General features: G+C 42.0%; 2 protein-coding genes across 5 annotated transcripts in view; one reads left to right on the forward strand and one right to left on the reverse strand.

The window, feature by feature from the left end:
- Positions 1-17,213, forward strand: part of rbfox3a (RNA binding fox-1 homolog 3a) — a 960,486-nt gene that overhangs the window by 158,354 nt on the left and 784,919 nt on the right. The window lies entirely within an intron of this gene.
- On the reverse strand, positions 6,370-8,492 carry LOC139435864 (E3 SUMO-protein ligase ZBED1-like). The gene is made up of 6 exons (XM_071206862.1): positions 8,159-8,492; positions 7,807-7,951; positions 7,232-7,463; positions 7,001-7,138; positions 6,847-6,918; positions 6,370-6,738 (listed from the first exon to the last, which is right to left on the reverse strand). The coding sequence occupies exons 1-6, from the start codon at positions 8,490-8,492 to the stop codon at positions 6,370-6,372; spliced, it is 1,290 nt and encodes a 429-aa protein (XP_071062963.1).

A 17,213-nucleotide genomic window follows, 5' to 3' on the forward strand; every position in this document is an offset into this window, starting at 1 on the left:
ACAGTCCTGAGTAAATCTGATTTTGTCAGAAATCGGGAGAAATCGGGGAGAAAATAACCCCGGGAGGAAACTGGGAGAGGGCAGTGAAATCGGGAGTCTCCCGCGAAAATCGGGAGGGTTGGCAAGTATGACTGTAGAGCACATGTGTAAAGAAGCAGGAAATAAAAAGGAACTCACCTTGTGGTATAACCAGAAAGAGAGAAAGCCTTTGAGCTCCAGACTGTTTCAGAGAGAATCCTTGATAATCCATGACCATGATATGGCGTTTCATCACCGCAGTATTTAGTTTAGACAGTAGCTGCCGGGTCCCGCATGAGCTCAGCCCCCTCCTTTTTTTTAAAGCTTTATACCCCGAATCAGCACTTTTGAAACAGGAAGTGAAATAGAGGGATATGAGGCATGGCTAGAATGGGTGATCTGTTTGGTATTTTTGAGCAAAACACTTCATAGACATGTTTTTTATATATGTTTTATCTATCTGAGACCTATGCTATTGCCTAAAGATAGCATGATATGATATGATTTAAGTTTTGTATTGATGTATCAGTACAGTTGCACGACACACACACTCACATATGTTCATGTTATTGTATCTCAGGGCTTGGAGGGACTTCTCTAAACAGCCCCAACCCAAACATCATTAGGGGGAACTGCATCCACAACATTTGGTGCTTGTGCAATAACTTGTAAACACATTACAAATGTAATTGCACCTACAGGCTTTGGAGCTGCATGTGCATTTTAATTCACAGGCCTCCAAACATCTATTAACAAGCGCCGTCCCTTCTAAAAATGGCCCTGAAACCAATATTTGAATATTTTTCAATAAATGCAGATTATGCCAAAGTGGAAGATTACAATATTGTTGAAAAAGGCTTGTGTAATTTAAAATCAAGAGGCAGTAAGGAGTTTTGAGAAAAAAAAACGTTTAATGAAATGAACAAATGAAACTGAAACAAGTGATGACTTTCTGCTCAGTGTGAGTTCACCAGATATACAAATATCTGATAACTTGTAACAATGTGCTTTCTAAAAAAAATCACAAAATCCAGGCTCGAATGTGAAGTTAACACGAGTTTAGGTCTGATTAAATCATTAATCTGCATAATCACATGGCTTCAGATTGTCGGTGCTTTAACCATACATGAAATACAATGACTTGGAATAATAATCCTTATGGGTGTATATATGGACAGTCATTTACACACAAATCAAACCATTTATCAAAGAATGGAGGTAAGTCAACTGGAATGACACACACCACCTCTCCCTTTTTGTATTAAACCTGGGTGTCACTCACAGTTCACTGTATGATTCATAAGGGTTTCCAATATCAACACTGAACTGTTAGGGATTTGGGGGCACTACGCAACTATAACAAAATCAGCGAGTGTATTTTTAAACATTTCTGCTCTGCTCACACAGCCACATTCAAGGACATTTTAAACTAAGGTACAGAATAACAAAGCCGCTTCAGAAACAGTTAAAACAGACTATTATATAGGTACTGGTACACCCAAAGGTCTGCAGAAAGTTCAGGTACGAAAGTGGTACAAAAGTGAAAGAAATATCCAATTTTGGATACAATACAGAGGAACCAACCAATAACGCTAGGTTACTTTTGGAAAGTAGATCAACTAGTAAATCCAGAGCTTTGCCTCCTGACTCAGATTTTTCTTTGCCTCTGTGACGGAGCGGGTCACAGAGTGACTGACTCCGCCACTGACAGCCGACACACACACACACACACACACACACACACACACACACACACACACACACACACACACACACACACACACACACACACACACACACACACACACACACACACACACACACACACACACAACACAACACACACACACACACACACACACACACACACACACACACACACACACACACACACACACACACACACACACACACACACACACACACACACACACACACACACACAACATTTCCTGCTCTCTTCCGTCAAATGAACCATGCAATTTCTTATTTATTTTGTGTTTATTAATTATGGGGAATGACTGTTAAGAGGTAGTTAACCTGTGTATGTTTGGTTCAGATAGTTTCCCCATGTTTGAGGAAATTACATTTATGTTGAAATGTGGTTTTAAGTTGATTGTGTCACCTGTTGACAGTGAGCCTGTGGGAGGGGCCATGGGTTCAAAAGGGACGGTGTTGGTTCCTTGTTGGTTGGGTTTTTTTGGACTGTGTCACTCTGAAGAATGTTGCAGTGAAGGCAACAGCTGGGACGTGTTCTGGGTTTGTTGCAGAGAAGGCAACAGCCAGAACACGTTTACTCTGAATGAGTGAGGGACGGCCTGTTTGTGGATTTTATTTTGTTGTCTAACTTGTGCTGGTTCGCTATTCTTTTTTTTTAGTATACAAGAGTTTAATAATTTAAAAAACTGAGATGTGTCAAAGAATGACACAAAAGACCAGCGTGAAAAGCTGGAACATGTTAATACAGTGTAAGTGATGAACGATTATGAACTATTGAATGAGAATCTAAATATAAAAGACAAACAATTTCAAACAATTTAATTTATGTCAGATAGTCTCTTGAGTTATCTGGCCGTGAAGCTCTAGGAAACGTCCCCCAGATTCTGTATAGCGGCGTCATCTTCCTCCACAGCCTTGGAGCAGACACGCTGCACTCCGATGTGTAGGTCCTCCATGCACTTCTCTGTGACTGACACGTGGTTGGCAGCTGTGGTAAATACAGACGCGAGGTTGTTTGCTACAGTTCGCCTCTCCTCATTGGTCTCCTGCAGCACCAGGTGGTACTGTTGTTGTGCTGCCTTCAGTTGCAGCACGGCCTCGTCGTATCCATACGTAACTTTCTTCTTCAGAATATCGCGACTGTCTCCATCTCAGTGGCCCAGTCCTGCTCCTCCTGTGCCGACTCCTGCATGACAGAATCCAGCCGCTCATCGACCTTGCGGATCTGCTCTTTGAGATTATTCAGGTCATTTGACTTGTCCAAGATGTTACAACCAGTGGCGTTTCTATAAGTACAAAAGTGGTGGGGCACAAAAAACTCAGATGTCTATATATAAGCTTCTGCAGAGAGGTTCATGGCTGGTGAGGCTCTGGCACTGACTCTTCAGGTTTACAAATATATTAAATCAAAATATAATATTATTTTCAAAAGCTTTTTTTGTCTGATGCTTCAATTACTTTTAAACAGACAGTTCAACAGAAGGATACCCGCAAAAATGTAATTGTATCATTTAAATGTTGAATTGTTCTCTCTTAGTAAGATCGCATGTTCAATAAAATTGCAGTCTTACCTTGACTTGAAGATTAAGTCCATGTGCCTATCCTTCTGGACAAAAATCTCTTACTTTTTTGTAAAAGTCCTCCTTATCTTCTTGTAGTTTCAAAAGTCTATCATACATCTAATCTAATCAATAGATTTTTGATTCGAAAATTATAAAAGTAGGGTAAACATGTGGATATTATCCGGCTGAACAAAACGTACATTTATCTAACGGCTACGTTTCCCACAGATCTTATTTTGAGCTATTTTCTCAAATCCTATGGAGAAATCTCATTGCTTTTTTGTGGAGTTATACATTAACAAATAACTATAAAACAACAATACTGTAGAACAGGGGTGGGGAACCTCCGGCCCGCGAGACCATTTGGTACGGCCCTCGAGGTAATTTATAAACACACGCAAAAAAGAAAAATAATTAAAGAAATCGAGACCGCAAAAAAATTAAACAAGCGAGTGCCTGTTTTTCCTGGCAGGGTCCTTGAACACAACACGAGCCTAACGTGACATCACGTGGTATATGTCTTGTCTGACAGGGGTGCAGTTCTGACGGAGAGCACCAGAACGCCACTCCAGCACTTCAGAAATGGCAGTGCCCATAAGGAGCCGTACACATGCTGCAGTTTTTGCGTGTCTGTGTCTTTTGTTGAAAGCCCAGTGGCGATCTGTTCATCTGTGAGATGTTCACAAGTCTTTTTTTGCAAGTCCAAGTCAAGTCTTTGGTCACGAGTCCAAGTCAAGTCTCAAGTCTTTGGTCACGAGTCCAAGTCAAGTCTCAAGTCTCTAAAAAAATAAAAGTCTCATGTCTCTTCTGGTTGTAATAAGCCTTCTATTGTCTGCTGCTATCCAGTCTGTTAAGAATACTGCACAGCTATATCTAAGAAGTTCAAAGCATTTACTGTGTTATTATCACTCCTATATCTATCAGTACTGATTAGTTGTTTGTTATATGATCACTTTAAACAGGCTATTGCAATGCAATATGAGGAAAACATCACACTTTAGCTAAATGCAAACAACTTATAAGCAAAACACTTCAGAATCAGAAATCAGTATCACAAATACAAAGCTAGTAGCAAGCTAAGTTAACATGACATAGCTGATGCTGAGCTAAACATGTTTGCTAACCGTCCATACGTTAATGTGACTGACCTCTCCGGGTGAGTTTTCAAGTGCCTGATGAAATTCAACGTTGTTGCGCCAGCATCCTTGATTTTGATATTGCAGACTTTGCAGTGTGCGCTCCTTTTGTTCGAAGTGTTTGTAGTTGAACCTAATTACAAGCGGTACAGCCGCAGGTGTGCCGCCGGTCGCCATTGTGTTACTACGAGGTAGTAACAGAGGCGCGCACGTCTGCGTAATGAGCCCGGCTAAAATAACTGGATGGCCTACCTGCCTGTCAGCCTTCCATCTGGGCACAAACTTATCTCGTGCCCTCATTGGTCATGTGCGCGTTCGTGTGTGTTGGAGGAGGCGGGCTCTATAAGGAAGTAGCAGCCTCTAGCAGATTATCTCCGGTTGTGTATTTTCTAGGGCTGTCAAGTTAACTCGTTAATAACGCGTTAACGCAAAAAAAAATTAACGCCACTAATTATTTTAACGCAATTAACGCATGTGTATTTTTTTTTCTCGGCCGCCCCGTAGTTTCAGAGCGCATCGAGTTTAAAATACCATCTACAAGCTGATGCTGACAGCCCCGCTCCTGCCGCCCGCTTGTGGCAGACCACACTTCAACGCTCACCGGCAGGCACCGACTGGCCATCGGGAGGACCGGGAGGGTGTGTGTATGTGTGGCCCGAGCGAGCGAGGGAGAGACCTTACGTGCATTGTTGTTGTTAGCATCGGGTGCTAGCTAGCTGCGCTAACGGATATAAGGAGCTGTTTAAATGAAAACAGAGGAGCGCTCTATCCACACAACTGCACCGAGCACTTGACTTTATGCAGGAAGCCAGACAGTGGGACATTGTACGAAAAGTCAGCACACTCATGATTGCAGCGTCCAGGCAGCTCCCGTTCGAGCATATGCCTTGAGTTGCACATAGCTCCAACGATCCAACACACACACACACACACACACGCACACACACACCCCATTTGTATTGAGAGAGGTTCCAGGTTGTTGTGTTTAATATTCATGAGAATATTTGTCATTGTTCAAATGATAATAAACATTAGCATAAAGCATATTTGTCCACTCATATGTTGATAAGAGTATTAAAAACTTGAAAAATATTCCTCTAAGGTACATGTAGAACAGATCAAAAATATGCGATTAATTTGCGATTAATCGCGAACAATCATGCGATTAATCGCGATTAAATATTTTAATCGACTGACAGCCCTAGTATTTTCAAATTCTAGCGATCTCGAGCCGGTTTCTCTCAAATTTACCTACCCCACCTTTAATACGCCAAAAATAGAAAACACAATGATTGTTCACGAGTCCCAACACACGAGTCCAAGTCGAGTCTGAAGTCTTTTGGTCACGAGTCCAAGTCAAGTCTGAAGTCTCTGTGTGTGCGACTTAAGTGCTCGAGTCCCCATCTCTGTCGGTCATACTGATCATACAGTTAATAACTTTGTTGTTATTAGCATCTGGTTAGCTAGATATGCTAACGAATAGAAGAAGCTTTTTCTACAACCAGTGAGGTAAAGGCACATCTTTATATGATCATTATAGTTATACAAAAATAAGAGAATAAAGTAAACAGGTATAAAATACTATATGACAGTAAAACAAAGTTGTTATTAATAAACAAGAATACAGTTTGAAAGGGGAGTGATTTGTAAAATATCCATAAAGAAAAATAAATCTGCTTACAGTTGTGTTTCATATGGGTGTTGAGAGACGTACCCATAGATAGGGTTGGGTATCGTTTGAATTTCCACGATTCCGATTCCGATTCTAGTTTTCGATTCCGATTCTTAACGATTCTCAATTCCGATTCTTTGAGGGGCAGGGTAAAAAAATGATACATGCTTCTTTCACCAAAAAAAACAACATTTATTTGAGTGACTGAAGCTACAACACAGCAACAGTCCAACTTTTAAAGGAAACCCCCCCCCCCCCCCATTTAAAAACAGTTCTTATTGAGGAAAACAAGCATATCTGCCTTCTCAGGCAGTATGCGTGAGCGTTCAGCACAGATTGTGTCACCAGCAGTCGAGAAAACACGTTCACTGGGTGTAGAGGAAGCCTGGACACATAAATATGAGAAGGCCATGTCTGACAGGCAAGGATATGTTGTTCTCATGTTCCACCACCAGGCCGCAGCGTCATCAGAAGTAACTATGCGTGGCATAGCCTTGTACATGTGCAGCTCCTTCTCTACCTGGTCCTGGATGGACATGGAATTCTGCTGTGGTGTCACCTTTTGGGCATCCTCATCAGCAAACAGCTCCTCCAATGGGGTCATTTTGGGGTTTTTGCAGGGATGCATTTGCTAAATGAATAAAGAACAACATATCACACAAAAGGAAACTTCCATTCAAAGCATAGATCATGATTAAGAAACCTCGCATATATATATTTTTTGCAAACATACACTTACATTCTCCTCTGCCTCACTCTCCATTCCTTCCATGTTCTCGTCACCATCTCCTCCACAGTCTAGATCTGTTGACTACAGATAACAATTGGCATTATTTATGATCAAAGATTTTAATGATTGAGGAGACATTATTTGTTCATGAATAACATTTCACCTTCTCAGAGTCGGTCAGATTTTTGGCCAGGAACTTCCCCTTGATCCGGTCCCAGACAGCAGCATTATCGTCCATCTTTTGTTTGAAGCGTGGATCCAAAGCAGTAGCCTCTTCCAGAAAGCTCCTGATTTCATCACTCTGAATACAATTATTGAAAATGTAGGATTAAGTCATGAATATAATTATTTAATGTATTCTTCATTAACTTCTTTATAGCCTCAGTTATTTTACCTGGTAACGCTTTGACAGATTTCCCCAAACTTGCTTTTTAAGGTTGGACACAAATACTGTGTCCCCATCAGTAACAGTAAAATGCATCTCAAGCTTTTTGAGAATGGGCAGAATCTGTCCAGATGTCGGGTTCTTTTCCGAAGAAACGCAGAGGGTGGACGTGTACATAACCCTCATCAGTCTGATGAAGTCCTCTGCCCGCCTGAGGTCTTCGTCAGTGAACCGGGCAAGTCTGAGTGATAAAGAATATTTGTATTATTAACTATAAGTTACAAATATTACATTTTAAACAAAAACAATGCTGTTTGACAAGGGAACTGCTCCTCTTTAAATCCATCACTTATCCACACTAATCAGTATAGTTTACATTGCTAGCTACTTTTTAAGTCATCTACATTTGCATTACCACATGCTTATAGTGACAGCTCTCTGCACTAGTTCTGGTGGCTAGACAATCACTTCCCTGATAATGAAGTATTAGTGTTTTGTATGAGTCATATAACTATAAGCTACTGGATGCCATTTTCTTTTGGATCCATAAAGTAGCTATATTTTTTATCTATCAGTCTGACTACCTGTCCCTCTCCATAGGCTTTCTCAACCGTTGATCCAAGCTGGCTGCCTGAATTGCTGGGTATTGCTCGAGAAATCTCTCCAGCATTAGGTGGAGAGAATTCCAGCGAGTTCTCACATCAAGTATGAGCGAGTGTTGAGGCAGCTCTGACAAACAAGAAAATCACAAATACTTTAACATATGGGATTTCAATTTAACATGGAGTAGTTATCATTTGACATGTATGGTTTACATAGTTTTTGAAATGTTAATACCTGAAAAACACATACAGTGCTTTGTATTGAAAAAAACAAGCATTATTTAATTAAATACAATTCACAACAATCAAATGAATGTAACTCAGTGAGTCTTACTTAGGAAAGCCTGCTTCTCCTGGAGCACGGTCTTAGCCATTGATGACCTCTTAATCCACACAACAAGTGCACGGATCTTTGCTATCCATTGAGACACGATGGCCAATGAGTAGAGACTCTGTGCTGCCAGATTCAAAGTGTGAGCAAAGCAGCCCAGCTTCACAAATTGGAGCCTGTGTATGGCTACATCCATATTTGCAGCATTGTCAACTGTGACTGCCACTATTTTGTCAAAAATGCCAAAATCTGTCAAGACATCTGCAATCTCCTCTGCTATGACGATTCCTGTCTGGGCTTTGTAGACAGCCTTGGTTTGGAGCACTTTTTGCCTCATTTTGCCTTCCACTAAATAGTGTGCTGTGACAGTAAGGTAGTGGTCTTGCGCAATACTAGTCCAGCCGTCAGATGTGAGGGCAACATGGCTAACTTCACTAAGCTCAGTGATTATATTTGACTTTTCAATCTCATACCAAGATGGTATTAATTGATTTGTCAGATAATCTCTGGTAGGGGGGGTGTAGTTGGGGTTAAGAGTAAAAAGCATGTCCCTGTAAACACAAAAATGATATTGTTATTGTGGGTGAGGTCTGGGCAGCTAGAAAATGTGTATAATTGTCTTTGCGTACCGAAATGTAGGTGCTTCTACTTCTGAGAAGGGATGCAGCCTTTTCACCACAAAAGCGGTGACTTTTCTGTGGCACTCCTCACGTTTCTCCACTGTCATCTTTCCCTTTGCTGCTAACGTGAATGGGTTGACACGGGCTGGGACGGGCTTGTTAGCTTGAGCCGTTGTAGCCGCGCAACTACGCGACCGCAAACTTTCATCTACAAAAATATAGAATATCCACACATTTTACACACAACCTCTCAAACAAAATAACCATCCTTTAGTTGAGTGATGTTAATTTACATACCTGATTGCGAGGGCTCCGCTGAGGGAGTGCTCGGAGTTGGTTGAGCCGGGACGACAGCGGAAGACGACGGTGGTTGTGAGGCGGACTGAGACTGGCGAAACAGGTTGAAAACGGTACACTCCTTGATCTGAATACCGTGCAGGCGAAGGTGTTTTGTCATATTGGTCGTGTTCCCTCCTTTGGAGGAAATAAGTTTGGAACAGGTGTTGCACTCTGCCGACCCATTGTCTTTCCTAACAAAGTGAAGCCACACTTTAGAGCGTCTACCGCTCATGGTGGTCCCAGGTTAAGCTGTGTAGAAGTATAGGTACAACGCTACATTTCCCGCCCCAGTAGGCTACGGAGAGCGGCGAGAGAAATTTCCTCAGGCATCGAAAAGCGGAACCGAAATTCACATTTCTAAACGATCCCGTTGGAATCGAAATGTTGGAACCGGTTCCGGTTCGGAACCGGTTCTCGGTACCCAACCCTACCCATAGATCTCTTCAAGTTGCTCTCAAAGTGCACCAGATGTATGCTTTTAACTTCAACATTAAAAAAAAATCTTCCCGGGAGAGCAACCCCCCCCACACTTAAATCATGTTCACATGGATAGGAAACTAAATACATTGTGCACACATCTATCTTGTGTCCATATCTTTCTGTTTGGGTGGTCATGCCACAACCGTGCACGAGTCATGGTGAGATATCTGGATTAAAAGGTTGCTTTTTCTTTCCACAGCATGAAAGAAAGGCCAAATTAATGGGCTGTGATTTTAGTTTTTTTCAGCAGAGGTCAATCATTTGTACGGCCCTCGGAGGATGTTGAAAAAATTGAAATGGCCCTTGAGAGGAAAAAGGTTCCCCACCCCTGCTGTAGAATAACAAAATGAATGCCATGAATGATCCGAAATACACGTGTTGAAGCGGTTCGCTGCTGATTATTACGCACCCCCCCCGCGCGGGCCGAATATCCGAATAGGTCTCTGTCATTTTCTTACATATCCTGTCTTGTGAAAAAAACGTTTTCTTCTTTCTGTGAGTTTGTATATTATATATATATATATATATATATTTAATTTAATTTATATAGCGCTTCTCATCTGCCAAGACAAATCTCGAAGTGCTTCACAACAAGGGATACTGATACACTTTGAGAGATTAAACAAATAATTGTAATAATAATAAGAAAATATAAAATAGAGTACAAAAATAAAAGTCGGAGATAGCGATAAAAATGGCAGTACTCCAGGTGTACCATGCTCAAAGTTTATTGGAAGGCCTGCCGAAAGAAGAGGGTCTTAAGGCCGGTTTTGAAGACCTCGGTGGAAGGGGCTGATCTGGGAGGGAGTTCCAGAGGCGCGAATGAGCAGAAGGCTCGGTCTCCCATTGTTCGGAGACGTGTGCGGGGGATGTAGAGAAGAGGAGCGGGTAGATGTCTGGGTATGAATGAGGTCACAGAGGTATTTTAGGCTTTGTCCATTCAGGGCTTTGTACGTGAGGAGCAGAACCTTAAACTGGATCCTGTAGTGGACTGGGAGCCAGTGTAGTTTTGCAAGTATGGGGGTTATGTGTGCGGACCTTTTTGTACCGGTGAGAACTCTGGCTGTGCTGTTCTGGACAAGTTGCAAGCGGTTGATGGATTTGGCTGGGAGACCGGAGAGGAGTGCATTGCAATAGTCTAGTCTTGAGAAGACGAGTGCATGAACCAGTTTTTTTATGTCATCAGTTGAGAGTGAGGGCTTCAGTCGGGAAATGTTTTTCAGGTGAAAGAAGGAGGTCTTGGTGATATGTTTGATGTGGGCTTAGAAAGACAGAGTGGGGCAAAACCTTACACCGAGGTTGGTGACAACGGAGGAGAGAGGAATGAGCTGACCATCAAGGGAGGGGCTGATGTTGGCGGCCTTGGCAAGCTGGTTGGTGGTGCCTATCAGGATTGCCTCCGTCTTGCTGCTGTTGAGCTGAAGGTAGTTGGTGGTCATCCAGGAGCGGATGTCTTCCAGGCAGGTGTTTAGTGTTTGGATAGTGGTGGTATTGGGTTGTGTTTTGATGTAGACCTGAGTGTCGTCGGCATAGCAGTGGAAGTTGTATGCACCATTTACATCAAATTCCTCGAATGTGTTACCTTCTTGGTAATAAAACTGACTTATTCTGGTTTTATCCATCGCTTTGACTCACCCTGCATCTCTTTTGACATCTTATCCTCTCGTAAAAACACACTTACCACACACAAGTGCATACACATAAGGGATAGGGTTAGGGTTTTGGGCCCCATGAAAATATATCACATCGGGCCCCACCACCAGGCACAGGCCACTTTGTTTATAAATTACCCCGAGGGCCGTACCAAATGGTCTAGCGGTCCGTATATGGCCCGGGGGCCGGAGGTTCCCCACCCCTGCTTTAATATAATAACATTAGTATTAATATCATAAACAAAATGTCGGTGATTAACATTTTGTTTACCTAATACAGACTGATCACTCAATGCTTCAAACTGTCAATCATCCTAAATAGACTAAAAGCAGTTTTTTGTTTTATATAGATCATTGGTTGTCTGGGAAAATACTGTGTTTGAAATGTATAATTTAAATTAGATGTTTTTTTTATATATATATATATATATATATATATTGTATTCCAGTCTCCCTTCAGATATGTTAAGTGGCATGTCATTCAACACAATGCTGCTCACCTCCTTCAGTTGGGAGAAAAGCTGGTTCAGGTTCAGCCTTATGGGGTGACAGGGCTGCTGAGCCTAAAGATGGATCTGTTGGTCCTGGCACCAGGGGGAGGGACAACTGATTTAGTATGAATAGGCGCTAAAAATGTGCCCGCATTTATTAAAGGTTAGGGTAGGTAAGAATGGAGAAAACAGCTGGAGTGCGCTAGAATTTGAAAGTACACAACCGAAACAAATCTGCCCCTTCCTTCAGACTTCCTCACAGAGCCCCTCCTCCAACACACATGAACGCGCACATGACCAATGAGGGCACGAGATAAGTTTGTGCACAGATTGGTTTTTAAATTATTTATCAGCGAGAACCCAATGCGTCCAATTTTCTGGGTCCTTTTCTTCCTTCCTCCCGATAGCAAAGGGTGTGCCACAAGGTTCCATATTAGGACCCATTCTTTTTACCATATATGTAAATAATCTATGTAATAATTTAGCAAATGCTTCTTACCATTTTTATGCAGATGACACTGTTATTTATTGTTCCTCCGCTTCTATAGAGCAAAGTCTAGATTTCCTCCAGTCTGCCTTTGATGTCATACAAACCCATTTATATCAACTAAAGTTGGTATTAAATGCTGAAAAATCCAAATGGATGATATTTTCGAATGGCAAAAGTTACCATCTATTCTACCCAAGATGTGTACTGCACAAGGGACTGACATTGAGAGGGTCACTACTTACAAATATCTGGGATTTCTTATTGAACAGAACTTGTCTTTCAAGTTACACACGGAAAATGTTGTTTCAAAGCTAAAAATAAAATTAGGTTTCTTTTACAGGAATAAATCATGTTTCTCTTTTCAGACAAGGAAACATCTGATATCTGCAACGTTTTTACCTGTATTAGATTATGGTGACCTGCTATACATGAATGCCTCTGACCAATGCCTAAAGAGCTTGGATACTGTGTACCATTGTGCCTTACGATTTATCACTGGATGTGGATATCGAGTACACCATTGCACTTTATATGCTGCTGCTAATTGGCCATATTTGTCTGCTCGCAGACTTTCCCGTTGGTTGTATTTTATTTATAAATCTCTGCTTGGGTTGGTTCCCTCCTACATTTGCACATATGTGTCAAAGAGAAAGTCTATATGGCCTGCGCTCCCAAGATTTTATTCAGATGCTGGTCCCTACAGTGAGAACAAAACTGGGTAAAACAGCTTTTAGATATGCTGCCCCCACAGCTTGGAACAATGTACAGAAGGAGCTGAAACTCTCAGATGTCATCACTATGGGGGAATTCAGGTCCATTTTAAAGGACAGAGAACACGACACCATTGGTAGATGTGAGTGCTCGTATATCCTAAAATCGTTTTACATTTTGCCAGTTTTGAATGATTTTAATAGTTTGTTTTACTTCGCATATTGACTGGCTAATGTGCCGCTGTATTTGTCTGCCTGTCATGTCTGTGTTTTATCTGTTGTAACTTTGTACATGCTGCCCTTCTTGGCCAGGTCGCTCTTGGAAAAGAGATTTTAATCTCAATGAGTCTTTTACCTGGTTAAATAAAGGATATATATAGATGGAAGGCTGACAGGCAGGTAGGCCATCCAGTTATTTTAGCTGGGCTGGCTCAAATGATTGGTCGTGCTTTTTACAGCGCCACGGCTTCCACAGATGACATTTTTGTATGTATTTGTTGTCAAAGCATTTAATATATTCATTGCTATCGGGATGTTAAGAGCATTTCATGGGATATAACAAAAAGTGTTTCTGAAGTGAATTACCTACCATACCTTTAAATGTCAGCTAAAAGAGCAGTGAAATTAAAGACCTCTGCATTTTCTGTAAAGATATTAACAGTACTAATGTCAGCTTAGTAAACAAAAAAACATTAGCTAACAGACTAATTTTGACCACTCATGGACCACACCCACCTTTTCTTGTGAAAAACTGGGTGACATACTGTCGCCCTTTAGTCCCTCTCTCTTTCTCTCCTTTCTCTTCTTTTCTTAGAGCCTGACTTTGTTGGTCGTTGAAACATGGTACAACACAGTATGTAGGCTAAGTACTAGCATCCCTCCTCACATACTTTCACTCTCTGCAAGTGCCGGTGCCGCACCGCGTTTGGAGGCAGGACCAAACCATTACATGTAAATAGAAGGGGGGTACAGAGGCTTTGGGTAATTAACTTTTGGAAGAAAATAAGTGAAATGAATCGTAAGTTTAGTGAGTAATTTATCAATATAACGTTCTATTAATGTTAATTATTGAGAATTGATGAAAGGTTACTTACATTTTTTTTCTTAATGTTCTAAACATGTGGGGCCCCTGTCAGTCACGGGCCCTTAGAATCGTCCTAACTTTTCACACCCTTATGGCGCCCCTGGCCACACGTAGTGATGGGAATTCCGGCTCTTCTTGGTGAGCCGGATCATTTGGCTCGGCTCACCAAGAAGAGCCGGCTCTTTCGGCTCCCAAACGGCTCTTCAGTTTACCACATATTATACCTTTTAATTAAATCAAATGTAGCCCTGTTTTGACTAATGATTTGTACACATATATCACTTAAATTATTCAATACATCCTTTGTACTGAAGTATTCAAAAGTAAAAATTACATGTTTAATATAAATGATTTGCTGTGCGCCAATTGTTTTCATTGCATTTACAGACCCGTGTAACTCTCTGATACCACCCAATGAATGCATTGACTTGCTTGTAGAACCACGCTACACAAAACAGATAGCAACACCTATAACAACTATTTAAAAAAAATACCAAAAAGATCCTGCATTTTAGCCATCGCTCTATTTGCTCTTTCTAGCGCTGTTTTTGCAGGGGGCTGATTATGTGAGCTGCAGCTGACCACGCCCCCCTGCAGGAGAGGGGAGCGTGCTTTGAGATCATCTGCAAGGCTGAGAAGAGGGGGACAAAAAGAGATCTCCGTCCTCCGTGTTTTATTCTTATAGAAGTAAGAAGAGAAGTAATGGGGCAGAAACCCTCCTTTGTACGCAGCGGTCCAGACATAGACATCAAACGGCGACACATATTCAGTTGCCAGTTCCTTTGGCATTAGGGCAGGGATATCTAGATACTTTCCAAGGTTTGACATAATGAATTGTGCTACTTTTAAAGCAAGCAACGATGTTTTCAAATCTGTAATCAAAAAGCTCCTCAAAAACACTATCGAAGCAGTTCCTGCCGTTGTTACGTTAGCTCAAACGGTAACAACGGACTGCTTTTCTTATCGGATGCATGTCAATGTAAATCAATACATACAACTATTTTATAAATCAATAAAAACATTTCAATTAATATTGGGAGTCATTTCTTTACTTTGTTGAGAATGTGGCCATGTGTATTAAGCGGGATAATGTGCACATTGCATAATGTGCCTTCATGCCGATCGAGATCCCTCCGCAAAAACAAAACGGCTCGTTCGCGGGCGAGAGCCGGCTCCCGTCTTTCACTTGGGGTGCGTCCGCACTCTGGTGCGCACCAGACGACAGTTTGTTACATTGTTTCATTTTTCAGAAGGTTCGGTTTGCGTTCACATGGGCAAAACTCAAACGGACTATAAACTTTAAACACAAGTCATGTGCTCAGAAATGCTGTTCAACCATTGGTCAGACATTAAGGGGGTACAAACGCAAATCCCGGCAATTTCTAGCGGAGCCTCCGCCATGGAGCATCGGCACTTTCGGCAGGCTATTCTCATGCTGCTGTTCGTCTGGAGATCAACAGACATATGATTATATAATCAGACAACTTCCGTTAAAAACATTATTACATGGCTTTGTTGAATACTCGATTCTGATTGGTCAATTCAAAACACGTGACACGTTTTTAATCCAGAACAGACAGACCGCTGTCAAGGATTTATTGACCGTTGTTAAGGACGCTCACATCTGCACAAAGAAGTCCGTTCGATTTAACTGTATACAGTTTGGCTGAAACGAACTGACAAGACAATAGCGACAAGAAAACAGCAGAGAAGTAACTGGCAGAAACCCTCCTTTTTACGCAGCGGTCCAGACATAGGTCAGACGGCGACACATATTCAGTTGCCAGTTACTTTGGCATTAGGGCAGGAATATCTATTGGCGGTGGTGGCGAAGTCCATAGGGACTCGGCTTGGCAACTGGAAGGTCACCAGTTCAAGTCCCGGCAAGACCAAGTGCTACCGAGGTGTCCCTGAGCAAGGCACTGTTCCCCACACTGCTCCCCGGGCGCCGTTCAAAATGGCAGCACACTGCTCCTAACACTAGGATGGGTCAAATGCAGAGAAAAATGTTCCCCACGGGGATTATAAAGTATATCAAAATCAAAACAAAAAAAAATCTAGATACTTCCCAAGGTTTGACATAATGAATTGTGCTACTTTTAAAGAAAGCAACGATTTTTTCAAATCTGTAATCGGAAAGCTCCTCAAAAACGCTATCGAAGCAGTTCCTGCCGTTGCTACGTTAGTTCAAACAGTAACAACGGACTATTTTTCTTAGCGGATGCATGTACATTTAAATACATATAACTATTTTTTAAATCAATAAAATAATTTTCTAAATCCACAAAAGCATTTCAATTAATATTGGGAGTCATGTCGTTACTTTGTTGAGAATGTGGCCATGTAATAAGCGGGATAATGTGCAGCAGCGCGGTCATTATGGGGAAAAGAACACCTTCATGCCGATCTAGATCGCTTCGCGTCGGGCTCCTGATCAGCCTGTCGGTGTTCTTTTCCTGCTTATCCATGAGAGACGTTCTGCAGAGGAGGGGCGTTTCACCGACAACAGGTGTTCTTACTTTTATGTAGCTGACGGAGAATTTTTACTTTACACGACACTGTTCAACACTTAATTCTGCTTTACTCTTTAACTAAACAACCGTGGATGTCTTGAAAGACTCTTTCGCTAAAGATTTTTGAAGATATCCGTTCTTGTGACACGTAAATACTGCGCTTCCTATGTTTTGGTGCGGACCGCGTTCACATCAGCAATGAACCGCTCCAGAGTTCGCAAGCAAGCGCTCCGAGACCACCTGTTTTAGCGGACCAGAGTCCGGTTGTTTAGTTCACTTCAGAGGTCTCGGACTGCGTTCACACCGACCCAAATGAACCGCACCAAGCGGCTAAACGCACCAGGGTTCCATTCAACTGGACTATACAAGGCAGGTGTGAACGCACCCTTAAAAGAGCCGGCTCGTTCGCGACCGACACATCACTACCACACAGTTCAGTCCGCCCACTCTCTCTGGAGTAACGGTGTCTCACACTGGGCTTTGGCTTGGAGACTGAGATATGTACAGGAAACACACACACACACACACACTTGAACTCACTCACCCCGTGTTGCACAGATGGGCAGGCCTACAATGACCAGCAGTCTCCTAGATCAAACTGCCCCGTCATAACCCTGCACACACACTCCTCAAACATAGACACGCTTACACACACTCACCTAGTGGGTTGTTTAGGGTC

Source organism: Pseudochaenichthys georgianus, chromosome 19, assembly GCF_902827115.2.
Source record: "Pseudochaenichthys georgianus chromosome 19, fPseGeo1.2, whole genome shotgun sequence".
Taxonomy (NCBI): Eukaryota; Metazoa; Chordata; class Actinopteri; order Perciformes; family Channichthyidae; genus Pseudochaenichthys; species Pseudochaenichthys georgianus.

Bases quoted from the DNA above. Each gene is read 5' to 3' on its own strand.
- LOC139435864 (XM_071206862.1), bottom strand. From the start codon at position 8,492: ATGAGGCAAAAAGTGCTCCAAACCAAGGCTGTCTACAAAGCCCAGACA. The intron at 7,464-7,806 runs GTAGTCAGACTG...TTTATCACTCAG, and splicing joins AAGCCTATGGAGAGGGACAG to ACTTGCCCGGTTCACTGACG. The intron at 7,139-7,231 runs GTAAAATAACTG...AATTGTATTCAG, and splicing joins ATCTGTCAAAGCGTTACCAG to AGTGATGAAATCAGGAGCTT.